General features: G+C 41.7%; 1 protein-coding gene across 5 annotated transcripts in view; it reads right to left on the bottom strand.

The window, feature by feature from the left end:
• Window positions 1–27759, bottom strand: part of NCOA7 (nuclear receptor coactivator 7) — a 98273-nt gene that overhangs the window by 31474 nt on the left and 39040 nt on the right. For all 5 annotated transcript variants that reach the window (XM_049818033.1, XM_049818036.1, XM_049818032.1 and 2 more), the window contains exon 3: window positions 20802–21055. In XM_049818033.1, coding sequence (XP_049673990.1) covers window positions 20802–21055 — 254 coding nt within the window. The remainder of the gene's footprint in view (window positions 1–20801; window positions 21056–27759) is intronic.

Below are 27759 nucleotides of genomic sequence, written 5' to 3'. Positions count from 1 at the left end.
TCACCACCAGTACGTCAAATTTTAAACTCTGAGGGTAAAACCATGGCAAGAGTTCTGCAACAAGTACACATACGGTATACAGTCATGCATCAGAGAGCTTGTACAGAAGACATTTTCCGTCAGCTGCAGTATGTAAAACTCATTGCACATGCAGAAACCCTTGCAGGACCCGAAAGGCTCTCAACAGCGTGAGCAGGGTAGCTATTTCCAGTTCCTACCAGAGCAGAGGGTGAGGGAAGCCAAGGATCGGGGTGGACGCCAGCTGCCCAGCCAGCCCCAGCCCCACGAGGCTCAGCCCCCGGACCCACATACCTCGCGGAGGAGAGGGTGACACGCAGCCCCAGCTCCACGAGCGGGGCCGGGATGCGGAGAGGCCGCGCATGGTTGCCCCGCTTGTCCAGCCTGCTTGGTCCTGGCCCCTCGGAAAAGTCCTGCTGCCTCCGTCAGGGTGCTGCAGCCCAGCCAAGATGGGGAGAAGCGAGATGGCAAGGCAGGGCTGGGCCCAGCAAAACCAGCAGCCGGGCCCAGTAGCAGGGAGACGCTGCCCTCCTGGGGGGAGCGTTCCCGCAGCCCAAGCCGGCAGCTCTGGAAGGAGATCAGGGAGGAAAGGACGGGGAATGGCAGCACAGGGCTTCTGGCTCGCATTCAGGCTTTGCTGCAGGCTTTGCTATTTCCAGAGCGCCAGAGACGGGTAGTAAAAAGAAGGGCGAGGACTTGCCTGCCCCACTGTAATGTACACAAGAAGAAAGGAGGGGCCCACAAGCACGCTGCACCTGAGCCTTCTGCCCGCCCGTTTCCACATTGAGCTTAATGCTGGGGGCTGCCTCGGCGTCTTCCAGAGGCTACGCAGTCAGAGACTGTCTCCTTCAGTCACGAGAGGCTCACGAGAGCCCTGAAGATACACCCGGGCGTTATGCCGGCACACCTCACCCACTACCTGCCAGGGATGCGGTCGTGAGAAGTGCCATGGTGAGTGATACGACAGACAGCAAAGGCGTTCTTCCCACCAGCTAGTAGAGGTGGAAAGCATACAGGGACTAAACACACACAGTTTAAGTGCATGTGGATAGTACACGTGGCATGAAGGGCAGAAGTAGGAAGAGAAGGTCAGGAAGACGCTGGCTTTACCCTGTTAGCATTTTGGAACATCACTCAGACATTTCATCTCCGAGACCAGAGACACACAGTACCACTTTTAAAATTAGCATTCTTGCTGCCTTTTTCTGACCAGCTGTATTTCCCCCATTGTCACACCATCTTCCTCAGATGAAAGTCAAAGCAGTCTATGGTGAAGGATGGAAAAAGCGGTAATGACAACATTAGCAGGGCACAGTATTAAACCATCAGAAACACAATGCCATTACAACAGACAAAGAAGTGGCAAATACTGGATGTTTCCTTAACCCATTATTTATGTACACCTGCCAGTATGGACACAATCCTGCCTGAAGAGACTCCCTCAACTAACAACGAGTGAGTTCACGCTATTTTGCACTTCTCAGGAGATGCCACTTCAAGTACTGCAGGATAACTAGAACTATGTATCATACCCATGCAGGCAAACTACCTAAGCTGCCTGCGACCTATCACTGGAGAGAGACAAGAAAGGTTTATAGGTAGGCTTCATCTTCTAGTAAATCATTTGGTCTAGCTGGAAAAAGTAGCTAAGTTTTCAGATGTACTAACTCCTGCTTAGCTCTGAAACAGCACATAAGTCAGGAAACAGTTAAGAACAACTATTTCATACTAACTAGACATGCATTGGTTAAGACCTTGGTGTGGGTGGGGGCAATAAAAATGAAGTAGCCCAGAGAGATGTACAGAGAGAGAGAAAAAGATTTTGTACCTGCTGAATGAGAAACAGTTAAGTCTGTGTGTGTATGTGAGAAATTACAATATGCAATAAAAGCAGTTTCTCTGCAAGGCTTATGATGTTTGGCATTAGCTAAACTTTTTTGTTCCAAAGCTTTGTCTTTGGAAGGTGGGATGGTGACTGAGAGCTGACCAGGACAGCAACCACCATGCCAGTGTGGCACAAGAAGACCACAAAATACTCTAGCAGTATGGAGTCCTCTACAGCTTCCTACCTGGGAGGGGACGTTCCTCTCTCCCTCATCTCTCTTCTCGCCTCCCTTGTGAAATACACTGGATTTTTCAGGTCCTCCTAATTGCACAGGCTGCAAAGTTTAGAGATTAAGAAATACTATCCAGGGAAAAGTTATAACCTGAAGTATGGTCTAGTTCTCGGCCGACAGGAATGTGGGTCCGTTTGTTTAGTAGGGTCCCCCGCACGCCGTGGTGCAATACAAAAGAACGAGTTAGATATTCACACATATTTGAAAACCCAAAACCGTACAGGCAAGTAGAAGAGAAAAAGTTCAGAAGACAAGCCACGTTTAGACTCAACATAAAATGGCCCTTCTTTTGCCAATAAAGATTAATAAAACCTAAATAAGCCCAACAATTAGATAACTCGCTTTTCTTTCACATCTATGTGCAAGAATCTATGTTATATAGCCTGTTTAGCTAAAGGCTAAAAGCAGTCACAGTCTGTGAACCTACCTGTCTGCTGAAATCAAATTCTGACACTTCTTGTTTGGACAATTTTTCTTTTCCGCCCTGCCATATGTCGTCGTGTCCCCCCCCCCCCCGGCCTTTTTTCTTTTTTAAATCCCACCAGCAAGGGGTTCTGGACTCTGTCCTTACACTGAGCATAACTACTTGGCAGGCTTTGGCAATTCCAAACCACATCGTATCACTTTGAATAGCGGAAAGTCTTAACTAGTCTATGTTTTTAACTGTGCACATACAGATTTAAAATCATAAATTAAAAAAAAAATCAGACCTTCAGAGGAAAAAATTCCAATAAATCCATTAAATCTAACAGGTACTGCTAACCCCACTTACTGTACATGTAGCAAGGCCAAGGTCACAAATTATGCTCTACATGAATGGTTACAGCAGAGCGGGTGGAAAGCCTGGCAAAGCAAACAAAACACCAGAATATATTATTTCCCCAGTTCCCTTATTCTCTCTCATTTTTCCTTCAGGAAGCCAAACATTTTCTGACATGATCTGAAGGCAGTTAGCTCTAGTAGTAGTCCCAAGGGCACCCAGAGCACATGCAGGCACTATGGAGTCCCGGTAACCACACTTCTTTCAGACAGAACTAGATGGAAGAACTGCACCTCTCCACAGGCTTTAAAATAAATGCCACTGGCTACTTTTTGAACTTGGACATTTGCTTAGTGGTGAAGTGACTCACGGTTCTGCCTCCCAAGTTTTCCTGCACTGCACGTACACTGAAGATGGGATCGTACAGCCATGAGAACTGACTAGGTGTTAATGCAAATTTGATCACACTGCATTTTTAGGAAAAGGGCAGAGTGGGCGGACTGAACCTCTCTGTGATTTCAGGAAACATGTAAAGTAAGATTTATATAAAAATAGTAAAATTAATAAGCAATGAGAAGAAGAATGCCAAGTGAAAACAGGCAAGAAAATACAGACCTACTGAAAACAGATAAGTTTAAAATAGGAATTTTTCTGCCCTTATTGATATATTTATACCTAACTCAGTTTCCTAGCAGACTGTTCATATTTCATTTTGCAATGCTATGGGAAACCTTACAAAAAAGAGTTACCTAGGAATAATTTGGAAAGCAACTATTGAAGGAGTATGACAAAGAGGTCAATCAGTTTATCATCCAAAAGACCTTGACACCCGATAGGAGAATTACACCTCTGCAACTATGTAAATAGCTGTATAAGTAGATAGAATAGGTCAAGAAGCATCAACAGAATCCCAGGCTGCTCACACTGACATGTAGTAACATGCCACTGCAAGACAATACCATCCCCACCAATGTTCCAGACTAACCTGCCGCCAGCCAAAATCAGCGTGAGGTTTTGCAGTGCTGGCAGCGACAGCTAAACCTGCCTGACAGTTCCTGAGCCATCAGGCTGATGTCTGGTAATGCAAGCACAAATGCTGAAGTAAACAAGGGGCCAAAGGACTGACCACTTCCCACAGCAGGTAAACAAACTCAGTAGCCTGAGAGTATAGAGGTAATGGCATACTTGGACCGAAAGTCCATTTTACTCATTAATTTCTCTTACCAAACACTTAGATGGCACGTAAATAGAGAAATCTTTCCCCTGACTAGCCCCCTTGGCTTCTAGAAATCATGGATTTCCCAGAGTAGAAGAGCAGCATCCACTAAACTGCCCAGTCCCTTCAAGACCTCCACACTGGTCCTATGCCAATGAACACCACAGTACCATGATGTGCTACATAAAGTAGTGCTTCCTTTCTTGTACTTTATACTTGATTAATTTCATTGAGCATCCTAATTAATGTTATTTTAAGGGTGAACAAATAAGTAGTCCTTATTCACCTTCTGCATACCATTCACAATGTCACAGATTTCCAACATCTTCTCTTATTTATTTCACTTTTTCAGATTGACTAATACTAGCATACTTTAGACTCCTTCCTATTTCTCTGATCACACAGGCTGTCCTTCTCGTTAGTTTTTCTTCTCCTACTATATCTTTCTTGTGATGGAGGAAGGAGAACCAAATGCAGATTTTAAGATGCAAAAACCCCATTCATTTCTGCAATGACATAATGAGGGTTCCCTTAAAACTGTAAGATACTAGTCGTATTTTTCCACATCGCTGAGTACGTCACTGCTGGTTTAGGAAATTCCAGTCCTACGTCTCTATGACAGACTTGTTAGAAGAAATAAAACTATATTACTACAGTCTAGCCAAGCACTAGGACCAAGAAGTGAAAACCTGAAGGCAGCTTACAAGAATCTGAAATGCAATAAATTCAGGGGAGAACAGTTATCGCTTGGAGTAACCTTATCAGAGTACTGATAAGAAATTAAGCAAATAAGGCTTCCTGGGGTAGCTCCCTTATCAGTGAATGAGGCCTGATACCAACTATCTTGACAGAGATGGAGTACAATAAGTATCACTTAAGTCATTCTAGTGAGATGCTGAGACCTCAAGAATATGAAAGTCCTGCTTGGGCTGGTAGAGAAGGAAGGAGGAAGACAAACCAGTTTATCTGAACAATTTTTTCCATTTCTACTTTCTAGACTGACATTTTAATAACTTTTAGCAATGCTGTTATGTACAGGATGATTTAATCACATGTCCACAAGCACCTTTCTGGCTCTTCTCATGGTTCTCAAAGTAAACTGAACAGCGTTCACATCAAAATTATTACTTTTAAATAAAAAGTCTTTCCTTCAACTCCTGTCAAGCGTGGGTGAACCCCACCACTGCAGAGGCCAGACCCTTGTTTTGGGACACCGTCCACCCACTCTGACATTCCAGCCCTTACCAGAGGCTGCAGCAGCCTTCTAGGAAGAGACATTTTCCCAGCCCCATTCCCTCCTCTAGCCATCTGCAGCAGCTGGGGTGCACACCCATCAAAAGGTTTTTTGGCCACCTGAGCAGACCTACCTCCCTGAGGAAATGGCAGCAAGGTAGGCAGAAACACTCCTTGCCCAGATTGGGTAGTGGAGTGCTACCATGTTAAGAGAAGAAGAAAAAGAAACAAAACCAAACAAAAAAAACCCACAACATCCCACCATCTCAGGCATTTGTTTTTCTGTTCTGCTTCCCACTTTTCCCACAGCCTCCTGCCAAGCCCTCACTTTTACTTCTGCATATTTTCCTCTACTGAATCATATTATCATTTAGCTTCCCCTCCTTCTCTACTGCTGAAGTCACTTGAAACAAAAAGGCAGCTGTTACCCATCATGACCACACGTGCCCCTTCATCAGTGAAACTTCTCCTGCCATAGAATAGCAATTCCCTGATCAATACAAATCCAGGCACAGGACTCTGAAATATCTATGACTTGAACAACTTTTCTCTGTTCTCAATAAATATTGATTGTGATTCCCCACTAGTTATTTTCCAAGCAAGTCTTTCAAAGGAAATCACCAAAAAATACAGGGCCCCAACAAAAATGACAAGCAGTTCAAAGAACTGATATAAAAAAGGTAGTAACTCCTTCTGTTATAAATGGAGAAGGTATTTTAAGGCAGATTTAAATAAGAATTTGGCTATTGATATTCATGCAATATTCATATACTGCAGCTTCTACATAAAAACCTGCAAATATTTTCAAGGAACTTAAATTCCCTCTTTTTTTTACTCCTTCCTCCCCAAAATGCAGCTTTAGCTCCTTTGCAGAGGCACAAAGCGATGCTACGTGCCACCTGAACACGCTGCACTGAAATGCAAAGCAACCCTTTCCCACCACAGCCAAAGCAAGACGGGACCCGTTGCCATCCTTCCCCTGCAGCCGTGCACAGGGCTGGAGGACAGAGAGCACCCGTACTCGGGCAATGAGGTATTTTTGGGCAATGGGACATGCAGGGGTGCCTGAACATCCAGAAAGACCTCCAGCTGAGTGAGGGTGAAGGGCCTCCCTGCAGCAGGGTTCCTCCCACCAGGAGCCTTGCAAGGAGTCCAGGGCAGCTTCACTGCCGCTTTTTTGCTGGCACTTGAACAAGGTGGACACGGAGCAGGAGACGCAAGCCCTGCAGGGACAGCACAGGGGGAATGAGCACTCATCAAGAGTGCCAAGCTCCAGGCAGCTACGCATCTCTTGTGTTTAAGATGGCAAGATGTGCGCCACTGCATTCTAAGTTTCCTTTGTGATGATCTGCTTGAAAAGTAAGAGGAGGAAAGATCTAGTTTAAAAGGTCACTGAGGTTTAGGAAAAGGGAAAAAAACCCAACAAAACCCAAACCAAAAAACCCCCACCACTCAATTTCAAATGGAGGTCAAGAGGAAAATTTGACACATTATTGTAAAGAAACAGTGAGATGCAGCCAACAGCCCAGAGCTCTAGCTCTAAATGTCAGCTGGAAAACAATATGGCAGCAGTTGAAATGTAGTGAAACTTAAAGAGTATTGCTGAAACAGCGTGTTGCTGGGTACCCAGGAAGAAGCACTGAAGTGGGTTGACTAGAACTAGAAGACTCTTTATATTGAACAGTACGGTCAGAAAGGAAGTTTAAAGGAGAGGATGAGCAGTGCTGTGAGCAGGGAGGACGTGCAGAGGGTGTCCAGCAAAGGCAGAGGGTTCCCAGCGCGTGCTCTAGGTGCTGTCTGAAGACACAGGAAGGATTCAGATGAACCAATAACCTTGTTCGTATCAGACAGAAAACAGACATACTTCTGTGGGTAGAGACCAGTAGTTAAGAAATAGGTCATGGTAATGTAAGCATCATGGAATTACAAGTTATACGTCCTAACAGCAGAGTTAATCTTGCTCCTATTACCTTCTCAGACATTTTATAGAGTGCTTTTCACCATTAATTGCATTCATATGCAAGGTTTTAGCCTGGGCAACACTATTTCAAAATGCAACAGTGTACAATTTGGATCTATCCATATTATCATACAAAAACAAGTTTTCAGTTCCTCACTTCTGGGGAACTTAATTTTTTGGATTATGCTTTAAACAGTAGTTTCCTAGCTTTAGTTTCTGCTCATCCTACACTAATGTATTAACTCTCACCTCATCCCAACCTGCCTAATCCTCCCAGGAGAGGGTGGCATTTAACCAAGTTGGTGTCAGCACTGATAATGAGAGAGGGGAGGGAGGAATGGGACAGGGGGAGAATGAGGCGATGGGAATGAGGAAGGGTAGGAGCATCTGTAAAAACCAGCCCCATCACAGCTGAAGCAATTGGGTGGTAGATCCAGGTCCTAACTCTATTCTTTCCTTTAGAAAAGGACAATTGTTTTCTCCCTTCACTATCAGTACTGTATCTGAAATACGTTATCACAGTTCTTTTTCTGAAGGTTGTCTTTAGTTCCCACTGATGCTGTCTGGATACAAAGACACATGAGATAATTTTAGCCTTCCATTCCGCAGCCAGGTCTCATTCTGCACACTCCTGCATATAGACAAAGCAGTGATGAAACAAAAGGAGATCTTGTTACACAAAACTTTAAGTGTGACATTCAAAAGGAAATCCACAGAAAATTTCAGATGGGAAAATATTTGCAAGTGGTCTCCTGCATTTTGCATACATGATCTAACTATATTTACTGTGGAAGTAACTGTAACCATGTATTTATCCTGGCCCTGGATAGTCACAGCGAAATACTGACATGCCTGTAACAGTAGGAAGTGATCATCATTTCTGTGACAGAAGCTTGTTCCTACGCGCCCTGGATAACTGCTTTGTGGTGTCATCAAAACTGTGGACTCTTCCTGACCTACTTCTCATTTACCACTAGTAACTGTCTCTGCCCTCTGCTATTTCACCAACCTCCAACAGCCTACAAAAGATGGACTTGGGAGCACAATGTTCACCTGAGCTGTCCACAAGACAGACCAAAGTCCTACTTCACATCGACACCACCTTAGATTAACCATTGTTAGCAGCCAAATACCACATCTTCAGCTAAGTACTTTATCTTCCTTCAGAGCAAAAGTTTATGAACCACATTTATCGGCTACACAAAAGACAACCTGCAAGCAATGGATGTCTACTGCCTAAGGGCACACTAAATAGCTACCATCCATGAGGTCTACGGCTATCAGGGAAGTAATTACACAGCGTGCAGGTACACTTGCTATCTTCAACCTAAGAAGTGCGAATAACAGCCAAAGCAAAGATGCAGCAATAGAAACTTCAGCATGGGCTGCTACCAACTTGCTGGGTATGCACACAACAAGAACCCCAAAACTGCATTATTATATACTCCAGACAGCTTGGCAACAGTCTGGTCTAGTTCCCTACTAGCACGACTAGAATTATACAAATAAACAACACTAAGTCAACCTTCCACAGAAATATCAACTTGCATAAGACAATTCACAGACTCAGCATCCAGAAACCTCCTGCCCATCCAGAGCTCTGCTTTACTCATATATAAGAAATGTGGAGACTCAAGATCAGAAGCTGTTCATACCATCTATCGTCACTTCTTCCAGTTTCTAGTTCAAGACCGTTCAATCTACCCCAAGATCCCTGTGTTTGACAATCTACCTCTAAAACATCCTGCTCTCCTTGTGTATTTGTGTAGGAAAGGCCCTCTTGGGTGCACTGATAAAGCCAGATGGAGCTTAAGGACAAAATTAATTTTGCGCTTTGCCACATTTATCAGCCAGTGGGGTCCTAGCTGTGTTACCACATTGCAACAGTGACCACAGACTTAGCAGAGAAGGCAGCTACGCCCCAAAACCCAGAAAGGTGAATTACATGAAAAAAATAGAACAAATTACTTCCCCTGTTTTTTTTTAAAATCAGGGGGAAAACCCTCTACATTATCAGTCTGATAAAGACAGTAATAAAGTATCTGGTAAGGGCTCCCTTGGATAGCATTTCCCCTCATTATTCACTGCATGTGAAAGAGCTTTTCTGGCTAAGTTGGTCACCTGCAGATGTATACTGCATAAATGGATCAAACCACACAGCATAGCTGATGTATGCAAATATTTGAACGCACTACAGAAACTTGCTGTGTTACTGGGAACTGCAAGAAGAAAGCCACATGTATCCTTCGATCAGATAGAGAAGGTTGTTCTTATTTTCTATCACTGCCCAGACAAGCTGTTCAGACACTTGGCGTCTAACTGTGTGGTCAGGAACCCAATTCTTATGCAAATTCTACATCCTGTTTTCAGTTACTGAAGAAAATCCAGGTGCAGGAAGGAAGGCTTCACACTGCCTTTCTCCAGCCTCTGCTGGATGGAGTTCATTCAGGTTAAGAAACAAAATGGTGCGAATTAGAAAAAGCAAAGACTTCCATTAAGAAAGACTAACAATCCCCAACGTGTAATTTAAACTGTACATTGTTTGGTTGGTTGGGGTTTTTTTGTTTTTCTAGTTGTTTTTTGTTTGGTTGGGTTTTTTTAGGAAAAAACACCAGATACACTTTTCAGACTAAGCAATGCTTAAAAATCAACACTTTCACACATCTAACTTTAATTTCTTCAGTGAATTTACCTTGACAGTAACAAAGGCTTAATGCACATGACTCTGTATAGCTACCCCTGAAAACAGACCCAACATTAGTCCCCCTGGAGCAGTACTGGATTTGGGCACAGCCCCACAAGCAGCTTAAACCATCTCACCATGAAGCTGCTGCCAAAAGGGGCAACTCCACCAACCTCCTTCCTCCACATGTTCCTGCCACAAGCCCTGCACTGGCCCAGGTCACTAGATGCCAGCCTAAAGAAAACAGCTCCTGACTCTCTGGGCTGGCGACAGCTGAAGGCCAGGACTGGAACCACCCCGCTGGGCTTAGGAGGAGGACAGGCAGTGCATACATCCTCTTCTAGCAGCAGCGTGAACACCTTAGATTGGCTCAAATTGTTTATGAAAGCATACCGTGGGAGGGATACGGTGACAATCAGAGCTAGTTCCAGGTTTCTCATACAAAGGTGGAGGTTAAAAGGGTTGGTGATTATTTCAAGGGATGAGGGGATGCAGAAAGCAAACGTTCAGTGAATTTTTACTTGCTTTGGGTATAAGCAAATTCAGGAGCGCTTTGGAGATGGGTGGATGAGAAGCTGCCCACTGGTCTTTCTGTGGCCTGACAGACAGCACTACCTGTGAATCCCGTTCAGGTAAGTGTCAGTACGTAAATGTATCTATCACAAAAGTACCACCATAAAATTTCTGACTATCTACTACATCAGGGACTCAAAGACAATACAGAGTGAGGAAAATCAACCTGTCAAGGGAGCAGGGCTGAGAGAAGTAATACTTAGGCATCACAAAAGAAGACATGCGCATTTTAGAAAATGGTTAACACTACACATGCTGTTTTCCTTCATTCATTTTGCTGCTTGAACACACAGCAGCTTGCCTGGGAAGGCTATGCCTTGTAAGTCGAGCAGGGCAACATCTCTTCAAATTAACATGCTGTACTGCCTTGTCTATTGGTTGGTGATTACGAGGTCATAGGTTAAAGACATAGACAAAAATCACAAAGCCTCTAAACATATGGGACACATGCCCTATTTTCATGTATGGAGATGATATCAGCATCTGATGTGATGCTGACTGCCAGCACTTCATCACACAGATCCTCAGGAGCCATAAAAAAGAGCAACTCAGTTTATACACAGTACTGATCCCAAGTGTGAGCTGACAAGTCGCATCTTCACAGACATCATGACAGACTGACGAGACATGAGGAAACATCAGTGTGGAAAACTGGGAGCGAAAGTGTTACAAAATAAAAAAGATCTGGCTTAACTTTGTATGATTATATTTAAATGCATGCTAAAGGAGTTCTGCTTTTCAGAGCATTTAGGTTAACTTCCAACAGTGTATTTCAAGCACAATATGGGAACTTGCTGAAGAAGAGAAATTAAAGTGTGCCTTGAGGATACCAGGCTTGAGTTACACAGACTTCCCGAGAATGACTCCCTCACATCTCTGCTTGGAGACCAAAAGATTTGCAATATGATTTCAAATGCACTAACTCATGCTCCTTATGTACTTGGCTTATGAAAATTACTGCCTTACAGAGATAAAAATCTTACAAATGTAAAGCTCATGTCTGAAACTATAAAGAGAATATTCTGCCTCTTCCCCGCGGGCAGAGATCCTCAGAGAGCTACAGGGAGTCACTGTGCAGGGGAGAGAGACTACGGCACTGATATACCTGGGTACTGCCGAAAACTGCTCTGCAGGCACCAAGGGCGCGGGTCCTGGAAACCTTGGTGGGGGAAGGGGCAAAGGATCCAGTCTGCCTTGTCGACAGCCCTACCAGGAAATGTTGAAGAGAAAAACCTGGAAGAGAGTCCAACCCTTTCCACCAGGACAAGATAGCTACTAAAATCGCCTCCAACAAGCTGCACATCCCCTGAGGCGCTCCGAGTAACTTCACACAGCACCCACGCTCAGCAAGCACAAGACCCAACAGGCAGCTGGCAAGACCTGGGAAAGTTCAAACTACCCCAAACATGATGAACCAGTGGATCCTGGAAGTGAAGAACTTGCTAACCACACAGACCTTTTTCCCTTCATTATCCCTGGCAGAAATATGACAACTCTCTTCATTAACTCTCCCGACACTTTCCTTTCCCCTCCTGCACACGTACACCTGCCACGGCCTCGCCTTGTGCTATGTGACCAATTGCTCCACAGCTTTCCTGCCTTCCTCGGGGCTTGCTTTTCAGAGATGTTAAGTGCATCTGCATTTAAATATAATTAAGAATGTAAGTGCTCACTCCTCCTGAAAATTCAGGCCCTGGGAAAACAGACAGCCCTTGGAAACATACCTGGTTCTTTCAGCAGTGAGATCAGTTTTAGCTGATCAAACACCAGTTGTGTCATTCCCTGGTCTGACCTTTACAGAATAGATCACAAGAAGTCACTGCCTTAAATCTTACTTTGAGTAACTGCTACAGTAGAATGTAACTTTTCGAAAATTTGAAATCCTGGTATTTCTTCTCCAGTGACAGTAATTCCACTGTAACACTTTTTAATTTTATGCCTCAGTAATTACTGCCACTGATAAAAAGGTATCCCTGATTTCTAATCTCCACTTGTTTCTTTCCATCTCCTAGCCCGTTCAGCCTGACAAAACTCTTTGCTATGATATTTCAATTACTTACACAAGTAATTCAGGATAAGGCTCTGGGTTTTTCTCCCCTCAGGAACAGTTATAACTGAAGGAGTCTCTCACAACTCTCCCTAGTCCCCAAAAATTTGCTTCCTCCCTGAGCTGTACTAAATAGAGCTCACAGTAAATTAAGTCACAGAATCTGAGTTAAGAGCAAAAACATCCCCTGTCCCAGCATCCTGAGTCCTGGAGGTTCAGAGAAGGGTAACAAGGACAAGGAAAGCCACAAACAGAATACATGTAAGGAATGCCAAAGTTCCTCAGCCTGGAAATGATGGAAGGGGGGTATTTTATAAAGAGAAGAGTACAAAAAGAATCATAGAAGGTTTGGAGATGGTGAATAGGGGTTGACTGTTCAGTTTCTTCTACAAGAACCAGTGGCCACCAAACAAAGCCAGCAGGAGCAAGACTGTTTCTCATGCAAATGGTAACAAACCTGTGCACTCTTTACCAAAAGATATTGTAGAAACCTGCATAGGCCCAGGGAGAGACAAGGTAAGCATATGGAAGAACACTCTCTAAACACACAAACTGCAAGCAGCTCAGAAGATCCCTAACAGCTGAAAATCATCGAAGGACAGGAGAACATTAGTGTGGATAATTTTACAAAATTCACTGTGTTCTTAATCTTCCCCAGACATCCAGGTGTGGCCTTTGTGGGAGAACAAATGCTGCACTAAAGGGGCCCTGGTCTGAAACAGCATGGGCATTCCTGTGGCCCCTCTAGCACTTCTTCACCCTAGAATCACGGACACCAGGCTTGGATGTAGTGGTTCAGCAGCTATGACACCGTCATTCCCATTACTCCCTTGCATAAAACTTCCAAGTACCTGTACTATTTTTTATTCCAAAGTGATATTCTGCAATTTTATGCTGAGGTAAATAAGCACATCAACCACTCCAAGTGATTTTTCGGAGTTAACAGGCCCCTCATCCTGGAAATCTTTATTCTACCCCCTACCTTTAAAACATGCAATTTGCCTGTGCTCAAATTACCAATCAATTCACATAACTCAGCATTGGTAACTTGCACTGCTTACAATTCTTACAACTTTGTACAAATAGGATGGGCACCTTTTTTCCCCCACCTATGAAAGCGTTACATCACACACAGCAAGCACCTGATCCTTTCAGACCTGAACACACTTGTTCATCATCCTCCTGGGGGGAGGTACTGTCCAAATTTAAAACTTACGATGTTCTAGAATATAAACTCAAGGGCCTCACAAAATAGTAGTATATAACATCAGCAACGTAATTCTTACAAATGCAATTGGCCTTGATTGACTATTTGAAAATTAAAGGAAGGATTATAAAAATCTGGTATACACCCTTTTTAAAGGCTTACTGAAGAAAAGCCACATCAATGATCAAGAAGGTTAATCAATAAACTCTCAAGACTCCTACACGAAAAGCAGCTCTGCCAATTAAAAAAAAAAAAGGATTACATCTATTAAGCTAATGTTTACCTTCATTTCTAACTGTTTGAGTGGAGAAAATCACACCAGAGGATACAAATACATCAATTCTCCTTCTACGTCCTTTCTTCCTCCCTGCTGGCCAGAAGCACATCAGAGAATTACTGAAAATTCAACCACTAGCATCACATATTGAGCTAAAATTATTGTCAGTTTCTCTTTTGTTCTTAACACAGTTAAGAAATCTCTTCATTTTACTGGACACAGTTTTTGTGTTCTGTCCCTTACTCTCCCACTCCAACTCCCTCACTTCCCATGTGAAAAGTATATTAGTTTACTATCAATGGCCAAGTTTACAATTTGGTTTTATATATCCATATAGCTTCACTTCCACCTAACAGCAGATATAAAACCAGCTCAGTCTTCTATCTTAACTGTAGGTTTTAAGCCAACTTGTGTGTTGATAGGCAATACCTACAGATTACACAAAAACCACCAAGTTTCCCTTATTTGTGCCTTTTACTTAGTTTTACAACAAACAGGAGTTTATCCATCAAGATGAGAATTAGAAGAGGATTCCACACATGGGAAGGTCAGGCAGCGTTAAGACATTTCCATCCAAATTTTCAGAAGTTAAGTACTAGCAGCATTATTTCTGGTACTTACTGCTCAGATCAAATTCTCCTGCCAGTGGACAAGGCATTCCTTCTGCATGCAACAGTTTCTAGTAAACACCAATTAACAACTCAGAGTGAATATAACCTGGTGGCCTTAACACTGATCCACTGGGATTCAAGATCATTTGTTCTTATTCCAAAACAAGTGATTTGAAACTGGCTGCCTTTCAGTTATTCGTCCACCTCGATCTTCCTGCATGGTTTCAGCAACCAATGCTAATACACCAACTGCCTGAAGCTTCCCAACCAGCCACTGCCCGCTACATCCAGTTTGCACTCATATGTAAGTTATTCCAAACCTCTTGTTCCACACAGGCAATTACAACCAAATTAACATCTTCCTATGCTGCTTTAATTTTATTTGAGATCCAGATTCTGGAAGAAACAAATTATTTCCCTTTTCACCCATCCTTATACCCACTCTCATTTTTGCCGTCTGAAGCCAACCTGAAACACAAAGGCTAAAGCAAGGTCTCGGAACTTGGGAAAACTCAGATCCTGTTCCTCTTACTGTTGTATTAAGCAACTTGAACACAGCAACGAGTAGCCCAGTTTGTAAATCACTTGGATTACTTAGAATACGAAGTACTTGGCTACATGAATAGGGCTGACCAAATCAAGCGCCCAGAGATTAGGACAGATTACAGTTAGCTAATTACCAGCAAGAATTTATATGGATTTTCTTATTTTTTTAAGTGCACTCTACCTTTTTATGACTAGCACCTTAATTAAGTCCTCAGGTGCATCCTACTGTTGAATAACCATACCAGGGAGTACAAAAGACAAAACCAGGACTCATTAGCAGAAGGAAGTTTAAATTTTCAACTCCATCTATACTGAAAAGTCACTTCAGATTAAGCTTATTTAGCAAATGACCTAACTATAAGAAACTATTATGCAAAGTGGGTTCAGTAAGTACCCCAATTTTTTATTAAATTTAAATTATCTATAAATTTTCACTGCATTGCAAGCAACATTCAACTTTGAAACAGAGCAAGTACTGCTGGTATCATGGGAGCTGCTTTTGCTGGTTCTGTGCCAGCCAGGGCAAATCTCACATTATGAGTGACGAAAATTGCTATGCCCTCTCTGTTTTATTTACTAACATTTGTTCTTGGCCAGCTACCCAGAACATTCAGAGGCTTAGTAACTGCATGCATGCCGTGCTGCTCTCATATTGCCTCCTGCCCGAGTGATGGCAGGGAGGACAAGTCAAAAAGGCATCCATTTTCTGTCTCTGGACTCTGAGGAGATACTCTGGCAACTCCTGTTCAACACACAATATACTACCTCATTAAATGGGCACATACCATTTCCCCTCTTACAGCATTTGTGACTCCTGCTTGTTTTGGACAGAAATCAGAGCTACAATTAGAGGAGGTTTTGTTAGTCTCACCTCCCACTCGCTGCAGAAATTGAAATTGAACACCATACAGTGAATGAAAAAGGATGGCTTTATGATTAGAGAGCAGAATGATTAAGCTAGTCAACTGGATTGTTGGTAAGATAAAAGTAGCTGCGTGATGTGGGGCAAGGCATCTAAACCAAGCTTTTCTTTATGATGCATTCTTTAATGGAGACCAATTCCTCACACCTGCTGACTGCTTATGATTTCAAGCAAAATCAGTGGAATCGAGGAATTATTCTGCGCTTCTGGTAGAAAGACACATTATATTGTACTGGAATAAATATATGGATGAAATTCAGAGTGTTGTGCTTGACCCTAATTTACACCACTGTTACACTGCTTTCAGAATGTCACATTTTTTCCCATTTCAGTGTCTTCAGTAGCAACACAAACGATCACCTTCATCCAGCTTAGCAATTCCTGACAGGAATCCTGGTTTCCTAGTTTCATAGGAGTCCATCTAACAAATCTATCCCATCCTGCCCTAGAGCCAATAAACTGGTGCTTCCAGGCTGTACAGGTCCACTGCTGGGTTCCTGCAACTCCCCTCGTTTTGTGAAAGTGGTTTAGAGCCTATGACTTGGTGGGGGAAGGGGGGGGCAAGGAAAACAATGAGAGAGAAGAAAAAGAGGAAAAAAAAGAGAAGAAAAAAAAAATAAATTGAAGCTTAGCAAGCCCAACATCTTCCAACAAAAACAGTTGTGCGTTTTTTCACACAAAGTGTGCCTGAACCAAACAGCCAAGCTGCAGAAGTAGGTAAACTAGGTTATCCCAAAAGAAGGGGAGAGCATCCTGAGTGCTGGATATAACAGCCGGAGCGCCTATGCAACCATTGCGCTGTGCCAGACAGACACATCCTTGGAAGTCTGAAAGCAGATTACTGCAGCAACAACAGCAGAAAGGGTAAGACAAAGTTAAGAAGCTGATTACCACATAAGCCAAGAGATGAGGCGAAAATAAGGACAAAGGAGTCAGGAAAGAGCAACAAGGAGCATCGGCACCTCTGTTGTTTTAAGGCAAGAGAACAAGGGCTGTATCTGCAAAGCAATGTCTTATAGGGTGAGATTTGGAGTCTGAAAGGTACAAGTTATGCCAGCATTATAGAGCCACTGAAGAACAACACAAGTGCTAAGAGAAAAGGAAAGTATGACGCTACACTGGAGAAACCACCTGGCAGTGGGACCTGTTCAGCCACTCAGCAGTGCCTCAAGAGAAGCGATCAATTCCTCATACCATGAGGTTATTTCTAACGGTGCCACCCCAGTGCTAGCAGATACACTGTACAGAACGATCTTGGCTGGGGAGAGGGATGCTGGAGGATCCCTTTCTAGAGGATGTCTGAGTCGCAGCTCCTCCTCCTCCTCCTCCTCAGCTCGGCAATGCCACCCGCCGGCTGCAGGCATTAACGCAAGGCGGCACTTGGACACCAGGCGAGGAGATCCTCCCTCCATCACCGTGCTTCCATCTTCCTCAAGTTAGAAAAGCCTTTTAACCACTCTGTTTTCTACTAAGCATGGCAGGGAGCACCACCACCTCCAGTTCTGCACAGCCTTCAGAAACTGTGTTACAGTCCTTCCACTGGAGAAGAGAGATTGACTGAAGTCAACAAAATCCTTCTGACAGAGCATCAGCCCTTGCATAAATCTATTAAAAGGCATGACATTCAAAATGAAAGAGTAAGGATGTCACTGTCAGCATTCACAAATTCATAAAGGCAAACACATTCACGAACTTCTAATGAAGGGATATGGTGTGCAAGGAACAAATTATAGTGAGATGTGATGCCCCTTCCCGGATCTCTTAGAACAATAAATAGAGAAGGATTTATAGTCCAGTAAAATACAAAAGGGAGATTATTCAGAGGACAGAGTTCTTCACTCTGTTAGACTGACAGACACAACCCTTCTAGGCTCCAAGCATCTTATGACAAGACCTCCATTAAGTCACAAAATAAAGATCGTATGCATCATCGTATCAACACAGATGAGAATATGCAAGACTGTTGCTACCTCTAATGCATTTTTCCTTTCACTAGGAAAACTAAGCATTTTGGCAAAGCGCAGAAAGCATTTAGAAAAAGAATTAGTAACTCTTGTATCAGTTCTAGACATTAAGTCAAAGCTGGGTAATTGGGAAGAAACAACCATCAAACAAAACCTCCAGCCCTTATGCAAACGCACCTAGAAAAATGGTTAACCATAAGTAAGAGAGAGACTATTTCAGTCAGAGCACCTCAGAAACATCAATAAAGCGACAATTCAAGGGGAAAAAAATCATGTGAAATAAAAATAAAACCCGAGGTATATGCATCCATAACATTAAATAATGAAGACAGATGTATATGTATGCATAGATAATCCCTTCCACCCAGTTTCATATGAAAGCATATCAACAATTAAAATATAAAGTCTTTACAGATTTGGCAGTACCTTCTCACCACTGCAGCTAACACATCTCCCAGCAGGGAACTGCTGAACACATACCTTCTGGCAGAACTCAGCTCAGTGAGACAAGATGGTTTTGTCCTCTGCCGCATGCAGGTAAAGGCTATTTAAACAAGTCCAGTTCTTACAGGCTGCTATGGGTGTAGGGAGAGCTATTAGAAACCGCTCGGGATGTTAGCGAAGGCAGCAGCTTTCAGGAGAGCAACAGTAACAAACGGCTAAGCAGGTAACCACCGCCAGCTATAGCTGTAGTGAACGAAGGCAGCTATAAGACATGCAGACTAATACTGTGGCAACCAACGATTCCACAAAAATGACTTCATTTTGAGAGTTGCATAGGGAACATGGAGCTATTGCACTTGTTTCACAACCACTTTCCATCTCTTTTTAAACTTTCACTTCCTTAATTTTGACGCTCCAGCTGGGTAAAAGTCTTTATGTAGGAACAACCAAAACCAGGCATTTAAACAACAGTGTTTCTCTCTCTATGGATTTTGTCAGTCGGGTCTATGCTCAGCTCAACAGCAGCATTTAATTACTGTACCTCTCAACAGAAGTTCTGTATTTCTGCAGAACCCAGAGGCTTTGCACACCCGCACGTCGGCCAGTAGCATTTCAAGTCACCCCCGCAATGATGCCAGTCCACACAAACCACAGGAACACTTATGAAACAAATATTAGGTAAAAAAAAAATAAATAAAAAAATTGTATTGACTGTTGGATTGCAAGCCAAAGACAAGCTAGACAACTTCACGTTCTCCCTTGCCAGCCCGGCCACATTCTTAAGTGAGAGAGAAGGATCGATTGGCCCCTTTCTCCCCCATCTCGCCACCGTAAGTGCCAACTGTCACAGCGTTTTTCACCAAACTACTGAAACACTAGAGAAACAAAATTCAGCTACCTCACAAAACCCCAAATTCCTCTACGTACAAACCACCAATAAATTGCTGCTTTTAGCAGAAGCACTTTACTAGGAATGCAACAGAAGTTTATATTTTGGTGTGTTTGATTTTTTAAAATTAGCATACTACCAAACCAGAAAGAGTTCATGGGTTCATTCATTAACAATTCTCTACTTTTCCTTCTACAGATTTTATTTCAAGAACAATGTGGTCAGAACTTCAGACAAAGAAAAGCAAGTTTTCTTTTAGTTTCCAAATTATTGATCTCATCAGATTCAAACCTGCCAAAAATTATGGACTGATCAATAAATCACTGTAAACACTTGAGCTTGCCAGGAAACATTACTCCAAGATTTATCTCCTTTTTGGTAAGGCCTGTGTTGCCTCATAAATGATAAATCTTCAGGTGCAGACTAGTCTGCATGTGCCAGTCAACACATAACATTTTTACTGCGGATTCATTTCTTTCTCCCAAAAAGTACTCCTCCTTAGGAGTCAGCCGTCCATGCACACGCTGTATGAGCAAGATACAAGTCTGATTTGAGGATACCTACAAATTTCTGTTCCCTTCCTTCTCTTTAAAAAGGATTCCTTACAAGATGGAACCAGGGTTCTCTTAATCTAAGAGTTCATTCCTACAAAATACCGAAAGAAAATCTGGAAGAAGTATTTCATAAATTGTATCTAAAATTACTTAGAGTATCTAACAAATTACAATCCAGAACTGCAAACAGATGTGTATATGACTCATATATTTATGCACAAACTGTATATTTTCTGAATTTCTTGCAAGAATAAATCTAAAAAAAGGTATTTATGATTAACTGAGGTACTGATACAGTTTGGGGGATGAGGGTGAAATGAGCCATCCAGCACATAAGCCGTTTGACATCTTGTTTAAAAATATGTAGTCAATTTACTTACTTGTTCACACTTCAACAGATAGAACTAGTATGAATTAGTCTTAAACAGTATACATCAGTTTATGAAACAAATAACCCCACCAAAAAGACCTGAACCCCAATGCCATAAAACATTAAAGACAAATCTTAAAAATAATTAAAAAAAAATTACAATAATGAACTTAACTGTTGCCTGTAACAACACTGAGTTTTAGAACTGAGAAACAAAAAATACCTATTTTTTCAGAACTGCAAGGTTAAAGTTAGAAGCAAATGACATTCAGAACGACATAATTCTGTTTCTTTTTACAGGAAGAATATCCAAAGTCAATTATCCTTTTAAGGAAGGCCTACAGAATATGAGAAAAGTACATTAACAAGTTATCAAAACAAACATATTTCAAAATATTAACATAACTCACCAGTACTATAGTATCTTTTAAGTTCTGTGCGTCTGATGTCTTTCAGTTGATTGTATTTTTTCTTTTTCTTTTCTTTGTCTGAAGCAGCTTCCTTTTCCCCAGCAAATTTACAGTTGTCTTCAGAGGAACTGAGTTGCTCCAAAATAACTTTACTTTCATCATCTTTTGCAGAAGGTGTTTTGGAAACAGGAGATCCAGGGGAATTGGCAGAGACAGTCTCGGTGTTTTGTTTGGCTTGCCTTTTCTTTTTCAAACTATGCATAAAGAAAAAACCCACAATGTTAAGATGTAGCCAACCTCTACAGACAAGTTAACTCACTTGCTAACTTGATTTTTTCAAAATGAATTTAACATCAGAATTCCTTGCAACTCAGTAAAAACAACACACTTTGCATCAGTAACTTGGTAACTAAGATTATCCTACAGCATACTCCTCAATCATATCATCATCTCAAGGATATCTTGTCAAGAATAACAAAAAAGGTAATAAAGTTTTTACTGTTGTTTACTGAGGAGCAGGAATGGGGAAAAAGAAACAAAAAACATCAAAAAGTTGCTTTGTTTTAAACCAACATACATCTAAACGTATAAACAAGATACTGAATCATGTTTTCAAGATGAAGCTTAGGATATCATAAAACTTCAGATCATAACGTATTATAATGCAACAGCTAACGTAACAATTTCACAGTCAACTGCTCCTGCTTTATAAAGCTAGTTGTTTTGATATAAACTTGTTATTTCTTTCCATTTTGTCCAAGGTTGTCTCCCAGCGGCCACCCATGCTACTCCACATTTGTCCTTGCACAATCCACACCACCTGGTACTCCAAATGTCACCCAGCAGCTCCTTCTGCAACGTGACCGATGTGACCACAAACTGCTTGTGGGGGAACAGTTTCCAGCTGCTATAGCTCGTCTGATAGAAATCTTAACAAGCTGCTTATAAATCTTTCAACTTATCACTATAGCAACAAGACTATTTTCTTTATAGAAGAATCCTTAAACCACAGTTCAAGTGAGGAAGATGCTTCAGGAATCCTAATGTGGAATTTTCTGCTAAATCACCATCTTTAGCACTGACTTGCTTAGCAAGAGCAAAGGCTGACTTTATGGGCTGAGGGTCAGCATTACTAAAATAGTCCTCAGTTAAGAATCACTGACACATACCATACAAAATGAAAAACTAATCTATCTAATGGTCCTTCTGCCTAGTACATTAACTTCTTAGTTACAAGGTACCTAAGGGAGGGAGTAGTATATTAATGTTGTTGATGCTAAAAACTTTGTTACGTGCACAGGAAGAATTATGCATAGAAAATACATATAATCAATGAGTCACCACAAGTGGGAAAAGGTTACATGATCTCACAGCATTAGTTTACGTAAGGGAAAACTTAATACATTAAGTTACTAACACAATGCAGGAATTTCAGAGATTCTTCCTTCCACCTTTTATATTTAGATGCTATCCATATATTTTTTCAGGCTACAACATAAACACACAGAACATTTGAAAATTATAGTCAGACATTTCGGGCTACACTTTTTTTTTTTTTTTTTTAATAAAACATCAAAACCAGTTCCCAAGTTTAGAACATCCAGCTTGAAACCTCTGAGAAGGGTCAGTTTCTCGGATCACATGCGACCAACACTTCCCAGTGAAACATTTCAAAAGACTGTCTTGCAAAAGCTGTGTCTATCACACACCTATGTACACATATTTCTTAAAATGCTTCCCAAAATATGATAGCAGGAGATTCACATTCTGCAGCCAACTCAGTGAGGACACTGTGGTTCCCCACTCATTCAAACCTACTGATTTGTAAGACAACTAATAGTTGTTCATGCTCTGCACAGCAAGAGAGATTTACTGTGTGCGAAACTTTACAGATCAGGTCCTGACTACATACGAAAACAACCAACAGGGATTTATAAAAGTGAATATATCTATGTAACAAATGAAGTGTTTTGTTTAGACTAATGAAAACTTACATATGCAAAGGAAGCTTATTTTTGACTAATAAGCCACAGTCCTGATCAAAGGCTGCTGTAGCAACCGCAAAACATTACATGCACATTGCATCCACAATGTCTATATTTAGCCCTAGTAGAAGTCTTTGCAAAGCAGCCCCCTACACTGAAATGGCATATCCTTACCACGGTTGTACTCGATTCCAGAATTGTAAATGAGACAGAACCCTGACTTTTTACTCTATTGACTCAACGACCTTCCTGGATGTATGCGTATCACAGGGTACCGAAATCATCTGCTTCACTAGATGAGAGCTGGCACGCCCCCAATGGCAGCCCCATTTCTACTCACATTGCATCACAGACTTCTGTCCTCAGATTCCTAGTCTATTTGTTTTGATCACAAACTCTGTTAAGTAAGCTTTCTGTAGTATAAATGTAGTACCTCAAAACAACAAAAAAGCTGCTAATGGAAACATAGAATGCTTTTTTGGAGGGGAAAAAAAAGAATAAAGAGAAAAACCTCTCTAGAGGTCAACAGTCCTCATGACAATACCGACAGCTTCCATCAGTACTTCCCTTGAAACATACTCATTTGAACTACAGTTTTCAAAGTTGCCCCAGGCAACTTTAAGAATAAAGAGCTAAAGCAGAACTGGTCCATTAGTGGTAGGAAAGAGGGAAGCAGAAACAACCATCTGAACTGACTGCAACCTGACTGATGCTTCTCCCTGTAATGTTTAATATTGTCCGATTCCCACGCACTACAGCCCACCAAGAGTTTATCACACAACCTACAGCATCCCCAGCACACAGCTGCTGCTGTGATCAGACAGTGCCACAGGCACTTTTCAAGTAAGTCCGATCAAGAATCTGGGCACTCTGTAATTTCTATTCTGTCCTCATGGCAGGCATCAGATTTTCAGATAGTGCCAAGCCTACTCCTCCTGCCCACTGCTCCATTTCAAGGCAATGACCATCCAACTCTCAAAGTGGCAACCCTGGCACTAGAAAATGTACTAGATGAGGACTGAGTATCCATGACATTCATCACAGGACTCGGAGTTACTACAACTCTGCCTAGGGTTATGATCCCTGCTTGGAAGATGCTGCTTTTAGAGGTCTCTAAAGCCTGGCTAAAATTATCCAAAACCCTCCACTTCACTCAATCTTGAAAAACCTCAACTATAATATCCCAAGGAACAAAAACAAGCCTTCAGCAGCATTTAAAACTGTAACAGCAGCTTCAAATTTACTATGCTTTTTGACATTACGTGCACCCTCTTAGTAAAGCAAATACAAAGTCCTGTATACACACCAGGCAATTCATTAACACTGGTACGATGCAGCAGAGATTGGGCTGCGAAGAGCACAGCTGGAGGGGTTACTGCATCTTAAACAAAACTCCATCCCCTTGAGGCATGCCCTTCAGCTTCCACTCACCCTTCTCTCACACTGACCTGCACCTCCCAGCAAGGCAGACTGGGCACCCACACAAGCTGCCAGCCCCTCCCCTGCTCAGATTTCAAACCCATCACCTCCTGAAGAAGTTGGAGGCTGAAGGTCTCATCTGCTCTTCTCCCAGCTCTCTGATATTTCCCACCCTTCGTGGCAAGAGCTGCCATGGAAGATGGATTTAAGAATGCCATTTATCAAATTATTTCCTTTTTCAACTGCTTTGGAAGATTTTGAGTGGTTTTGTTCAGCTTTAAAGAGGACTTCTCTGAATAAAACCAACATTCAGTCTTATCCTAATGGTTATGAGAGCAAAAGGGAGCTGAACGCCGAATAAATAAATAAATCAATGAAAACTCTCAGTTTTGCTAGTGTCAGGTTTTGCAATTGAATCAGCCTTTCAGACAAAACAATGTGCACCTTTTCCAGTGAATGGATAAGGCATTACTGCAGAAGTTGTTTGTTTTTCAGTATCCAACAGTCAATGGACATGTTGTGTTTCACTAGGAAAGTTGCTGCGGGAAGGAAGAGGGAGAGAGAAAAAGGGAGGGCAGCAAAAGCGAACAGTTCATCTGCAAAACCACTCTGGTTTCTAAATAAAGATTCTTACACATCTGTAATTTCATTTATATGCCAGATAAGATTTTTCAAGCTAATTGGTTCTGACAGACAAAACACTTTTTTTGAATTTATATAGAGGCATCCTTTTACAGCTCCTGAAAATGTTTTCTGAGCAACAACCGATAAGCCATTTTCTAAGTCTGTCCAAATACAGTTTCCCAGTAAGTTTTCCGTCTGTTAGTATGCACGGCAGACAGCATGGGAGCTTTTCCACTGAGTTCCATGAGAATCAAAGGAACTGGTTCTTAATGGGGACTGTGAGCTGGCTGCAGACATCTTTTGGGCATCTACCCTACAAAAGGAACAGGGAGCAGAAACTTTCTTCAATACAAAGACCATTCTCATACCATTTAATAAAGACTAATGATCTGAAACGGACATAATCTCAGAGTAGGCAGGTAGAAATATGAGGTTAGCAGTGCTCACTTAAATTAATTTGCAACTGACTGCTTAACAGCTTGGGCACTGACTTACGGAAAACAAACTAGGAAAGATCTCAAGAAACAGCCTACTTCATCTTCCAGACCCAGGTCTATCTGACTGCCTACAAAAGGCAAATAAATCTGCATTTTTAGAAGAAATCAGCCCGTATTTCCCAGTACACTAACAAGGTAGGTAGGAAGAGTAAAAAGAAAACTGATCGGAGAAAGGAGGGGTGATGTTATCAGAACAGCTTCCACTGGAAGACTGCAAGCAACCAGTAAAGCTATGCAACTCTGACACTAAGACAATAAGGAAATGGAAATCTGACGATAATTTTTTTCTAGAAATTCCATTTGGTTTTGGTTAACACTTCTTCAAGAGACGTGTAACAAACAATTGAATAGAACCTCATTTGATATATAATAATTAATCACAGACAAAGAGCACTAGGTCCACATCATAGGATGTTCTAAAAAACTCCTAGGACAATGAGGCATGATTTTTATAATGTATTAGATTAATAAAAATCATACAGCATGGACAAATCTCACTTTAGAAACAAAAGCATCTAACAAAGTGCCCTCCAAAGAACACAAAAAAAGAAGAGGGAAGGGAGAAGAAATCTTCATTTTATCTTGAAGATGACACAGTTTTCCTTTTGGGAAATTTTCCACAATGTGCATCCTTTAAAATGTGCCTTCATATCTGGCATACAATCAACTTAACATCCTGCACAGGACAAACAGATCATGTTCTACAAATGCTGGGGTTTTTAAACCATTTATGCATATATGCAATAAGATTAACAGAACTTGTAAAAAAAGAACTTTAAAAACACTTCAAACCTCTTAATCTGTTTTGTTCCCACCAAGATTCCTGTTAATGTACTTTGTATATGAAATTAAATACACCCCAATTATTTTATTCAGAATTAAGCATTTTTACCTTAATTTAAATCTCTGCACTCAATCTAATATGTACTCATTTCTTTGTACCCTATATGCCTTTCTCCACCCATCCAGAACAGCTAAATACATCAAATTTGCAACACTAAAAAAACCCCTACGTACAGAAAACTTACAGTAAAAATCCCCGTTAGGCACCCACTGGTCTGATCCTAGTCAGCTATTCTATTCCAGCCCGCACAGATCATCCGTTGCCCCTTCACCCAGCTTGGTGCCAGCACAACTCGGCCAGGTCTGGGCACGGCTGTGCTCTCATCCCATCTGATGTAACCTGACGAATAAGCCGTCTCAGGCAAAATAAGTCATTACTGCTTGCAAAGCCAAAGGACGTCAGACTGCTTGCCAGACCGTAATGCTTCACTCCTGATTTCTTCAGTGTGGCTACTTCCACTTCACAACAGAAATGAATACAAAACCATTCAACCTCAGTGAGAAATCTTCCTAAAACTAAACAGCATCCACCCCACAAGAAAGCACGCTCCATGAAACACCAGCCATTTCAGGCTGGTATGCATCCTGGTTTGGAAACGAGCAAGCTACAAGGCGGTACATTTACTATTAAAATAGAATTGCCTATTAAGGCAAAAATAAGGGATGGCACACTTTTTTTTTAAAAAAATGAGAGATTTAAGCAATTAACTGCAGGGGGAAGAAAAAAAAAAAAACTATGAAGAAAGTAACTCTGATATAGTTATCAAGGACAACAGCATGATTGCAGACACTGAAACGTGTCCATACTCTGGTCATTCCAAATGACACACAGCAACTACAGAAAGCTCTGGTATTAGTAGCACAGGTCAAAGCTAGATGTTTCCACTTTTATTGGAATGCCTGTTACTAATTTACAACAAATACAGCACCAGATTTCACACATGGACAGTTATCAGCAATGCTCTAGAAAGTTGGCACGCTCCAAAGAATAAAGTGCTCTACTGACAATCAGGGTATGTCCATTTTCTTCCTGATACTGCAATTAGCTTACAAAACCAAGTCACTCTACCTCCATTTCATCATCTGTAACATGGAGGGAAGTATGTAGTAAAGCTGTTCTGGAATTTTAAAGACATGGTACCTTCTCATAGAAAGAAGTTCTTACATTAAATGAAAGTATGTTAATTTTTCCCCTAGTCTTCTGACTGATACCAGAAAATTTTAAATATCCCACTTAAGCTCTCTTATGTTTATTTTAAGGGGGGCGGGGGAAATAATCACAATTTCCCAGGGTAAAACTCGAGAGAGTTCTGAGCTGTCAGAAAGTTTTTATTTTCTTAAAATTAAGAATACAATGTTCCCACGCAGCTTAATAAACTTTCTATTTTCAAAGGCAAAAAGTATCCCCCTGTCTTTTCTGTTTACTTAGCAAAAGAGGTTATGATGTATTCAGCACTCCATTACCATGACAACAATGTAATAAAATCTTTTCCATAGGGAAAGGATTTTGGAAAGCTGTTTTGTTTGATTTAGACATCTATTTAATTCCTCCTCTTATAACCTCAGATACTGCAGGCTCTCAAAGAACAG

This window comes from Accipiter gentilis, chromosome 15, assembly GCF_929443795.1.
Source record: "Accipiter gentilis chromosome 15, bAccGen1.1, whole genome shotgun sequence".
In the NCBI taxonomy this organism is placed as follows: Eukaryota; Metazoa; Chordata; class Aves; order Accipitriformes; family Accipitridae; genus Astur; species Astur gentilis.
Note: the sequence above shows the minus strand (reverse complement) of the source record. Positions and strands in the feature narration are given on the sequence as shown.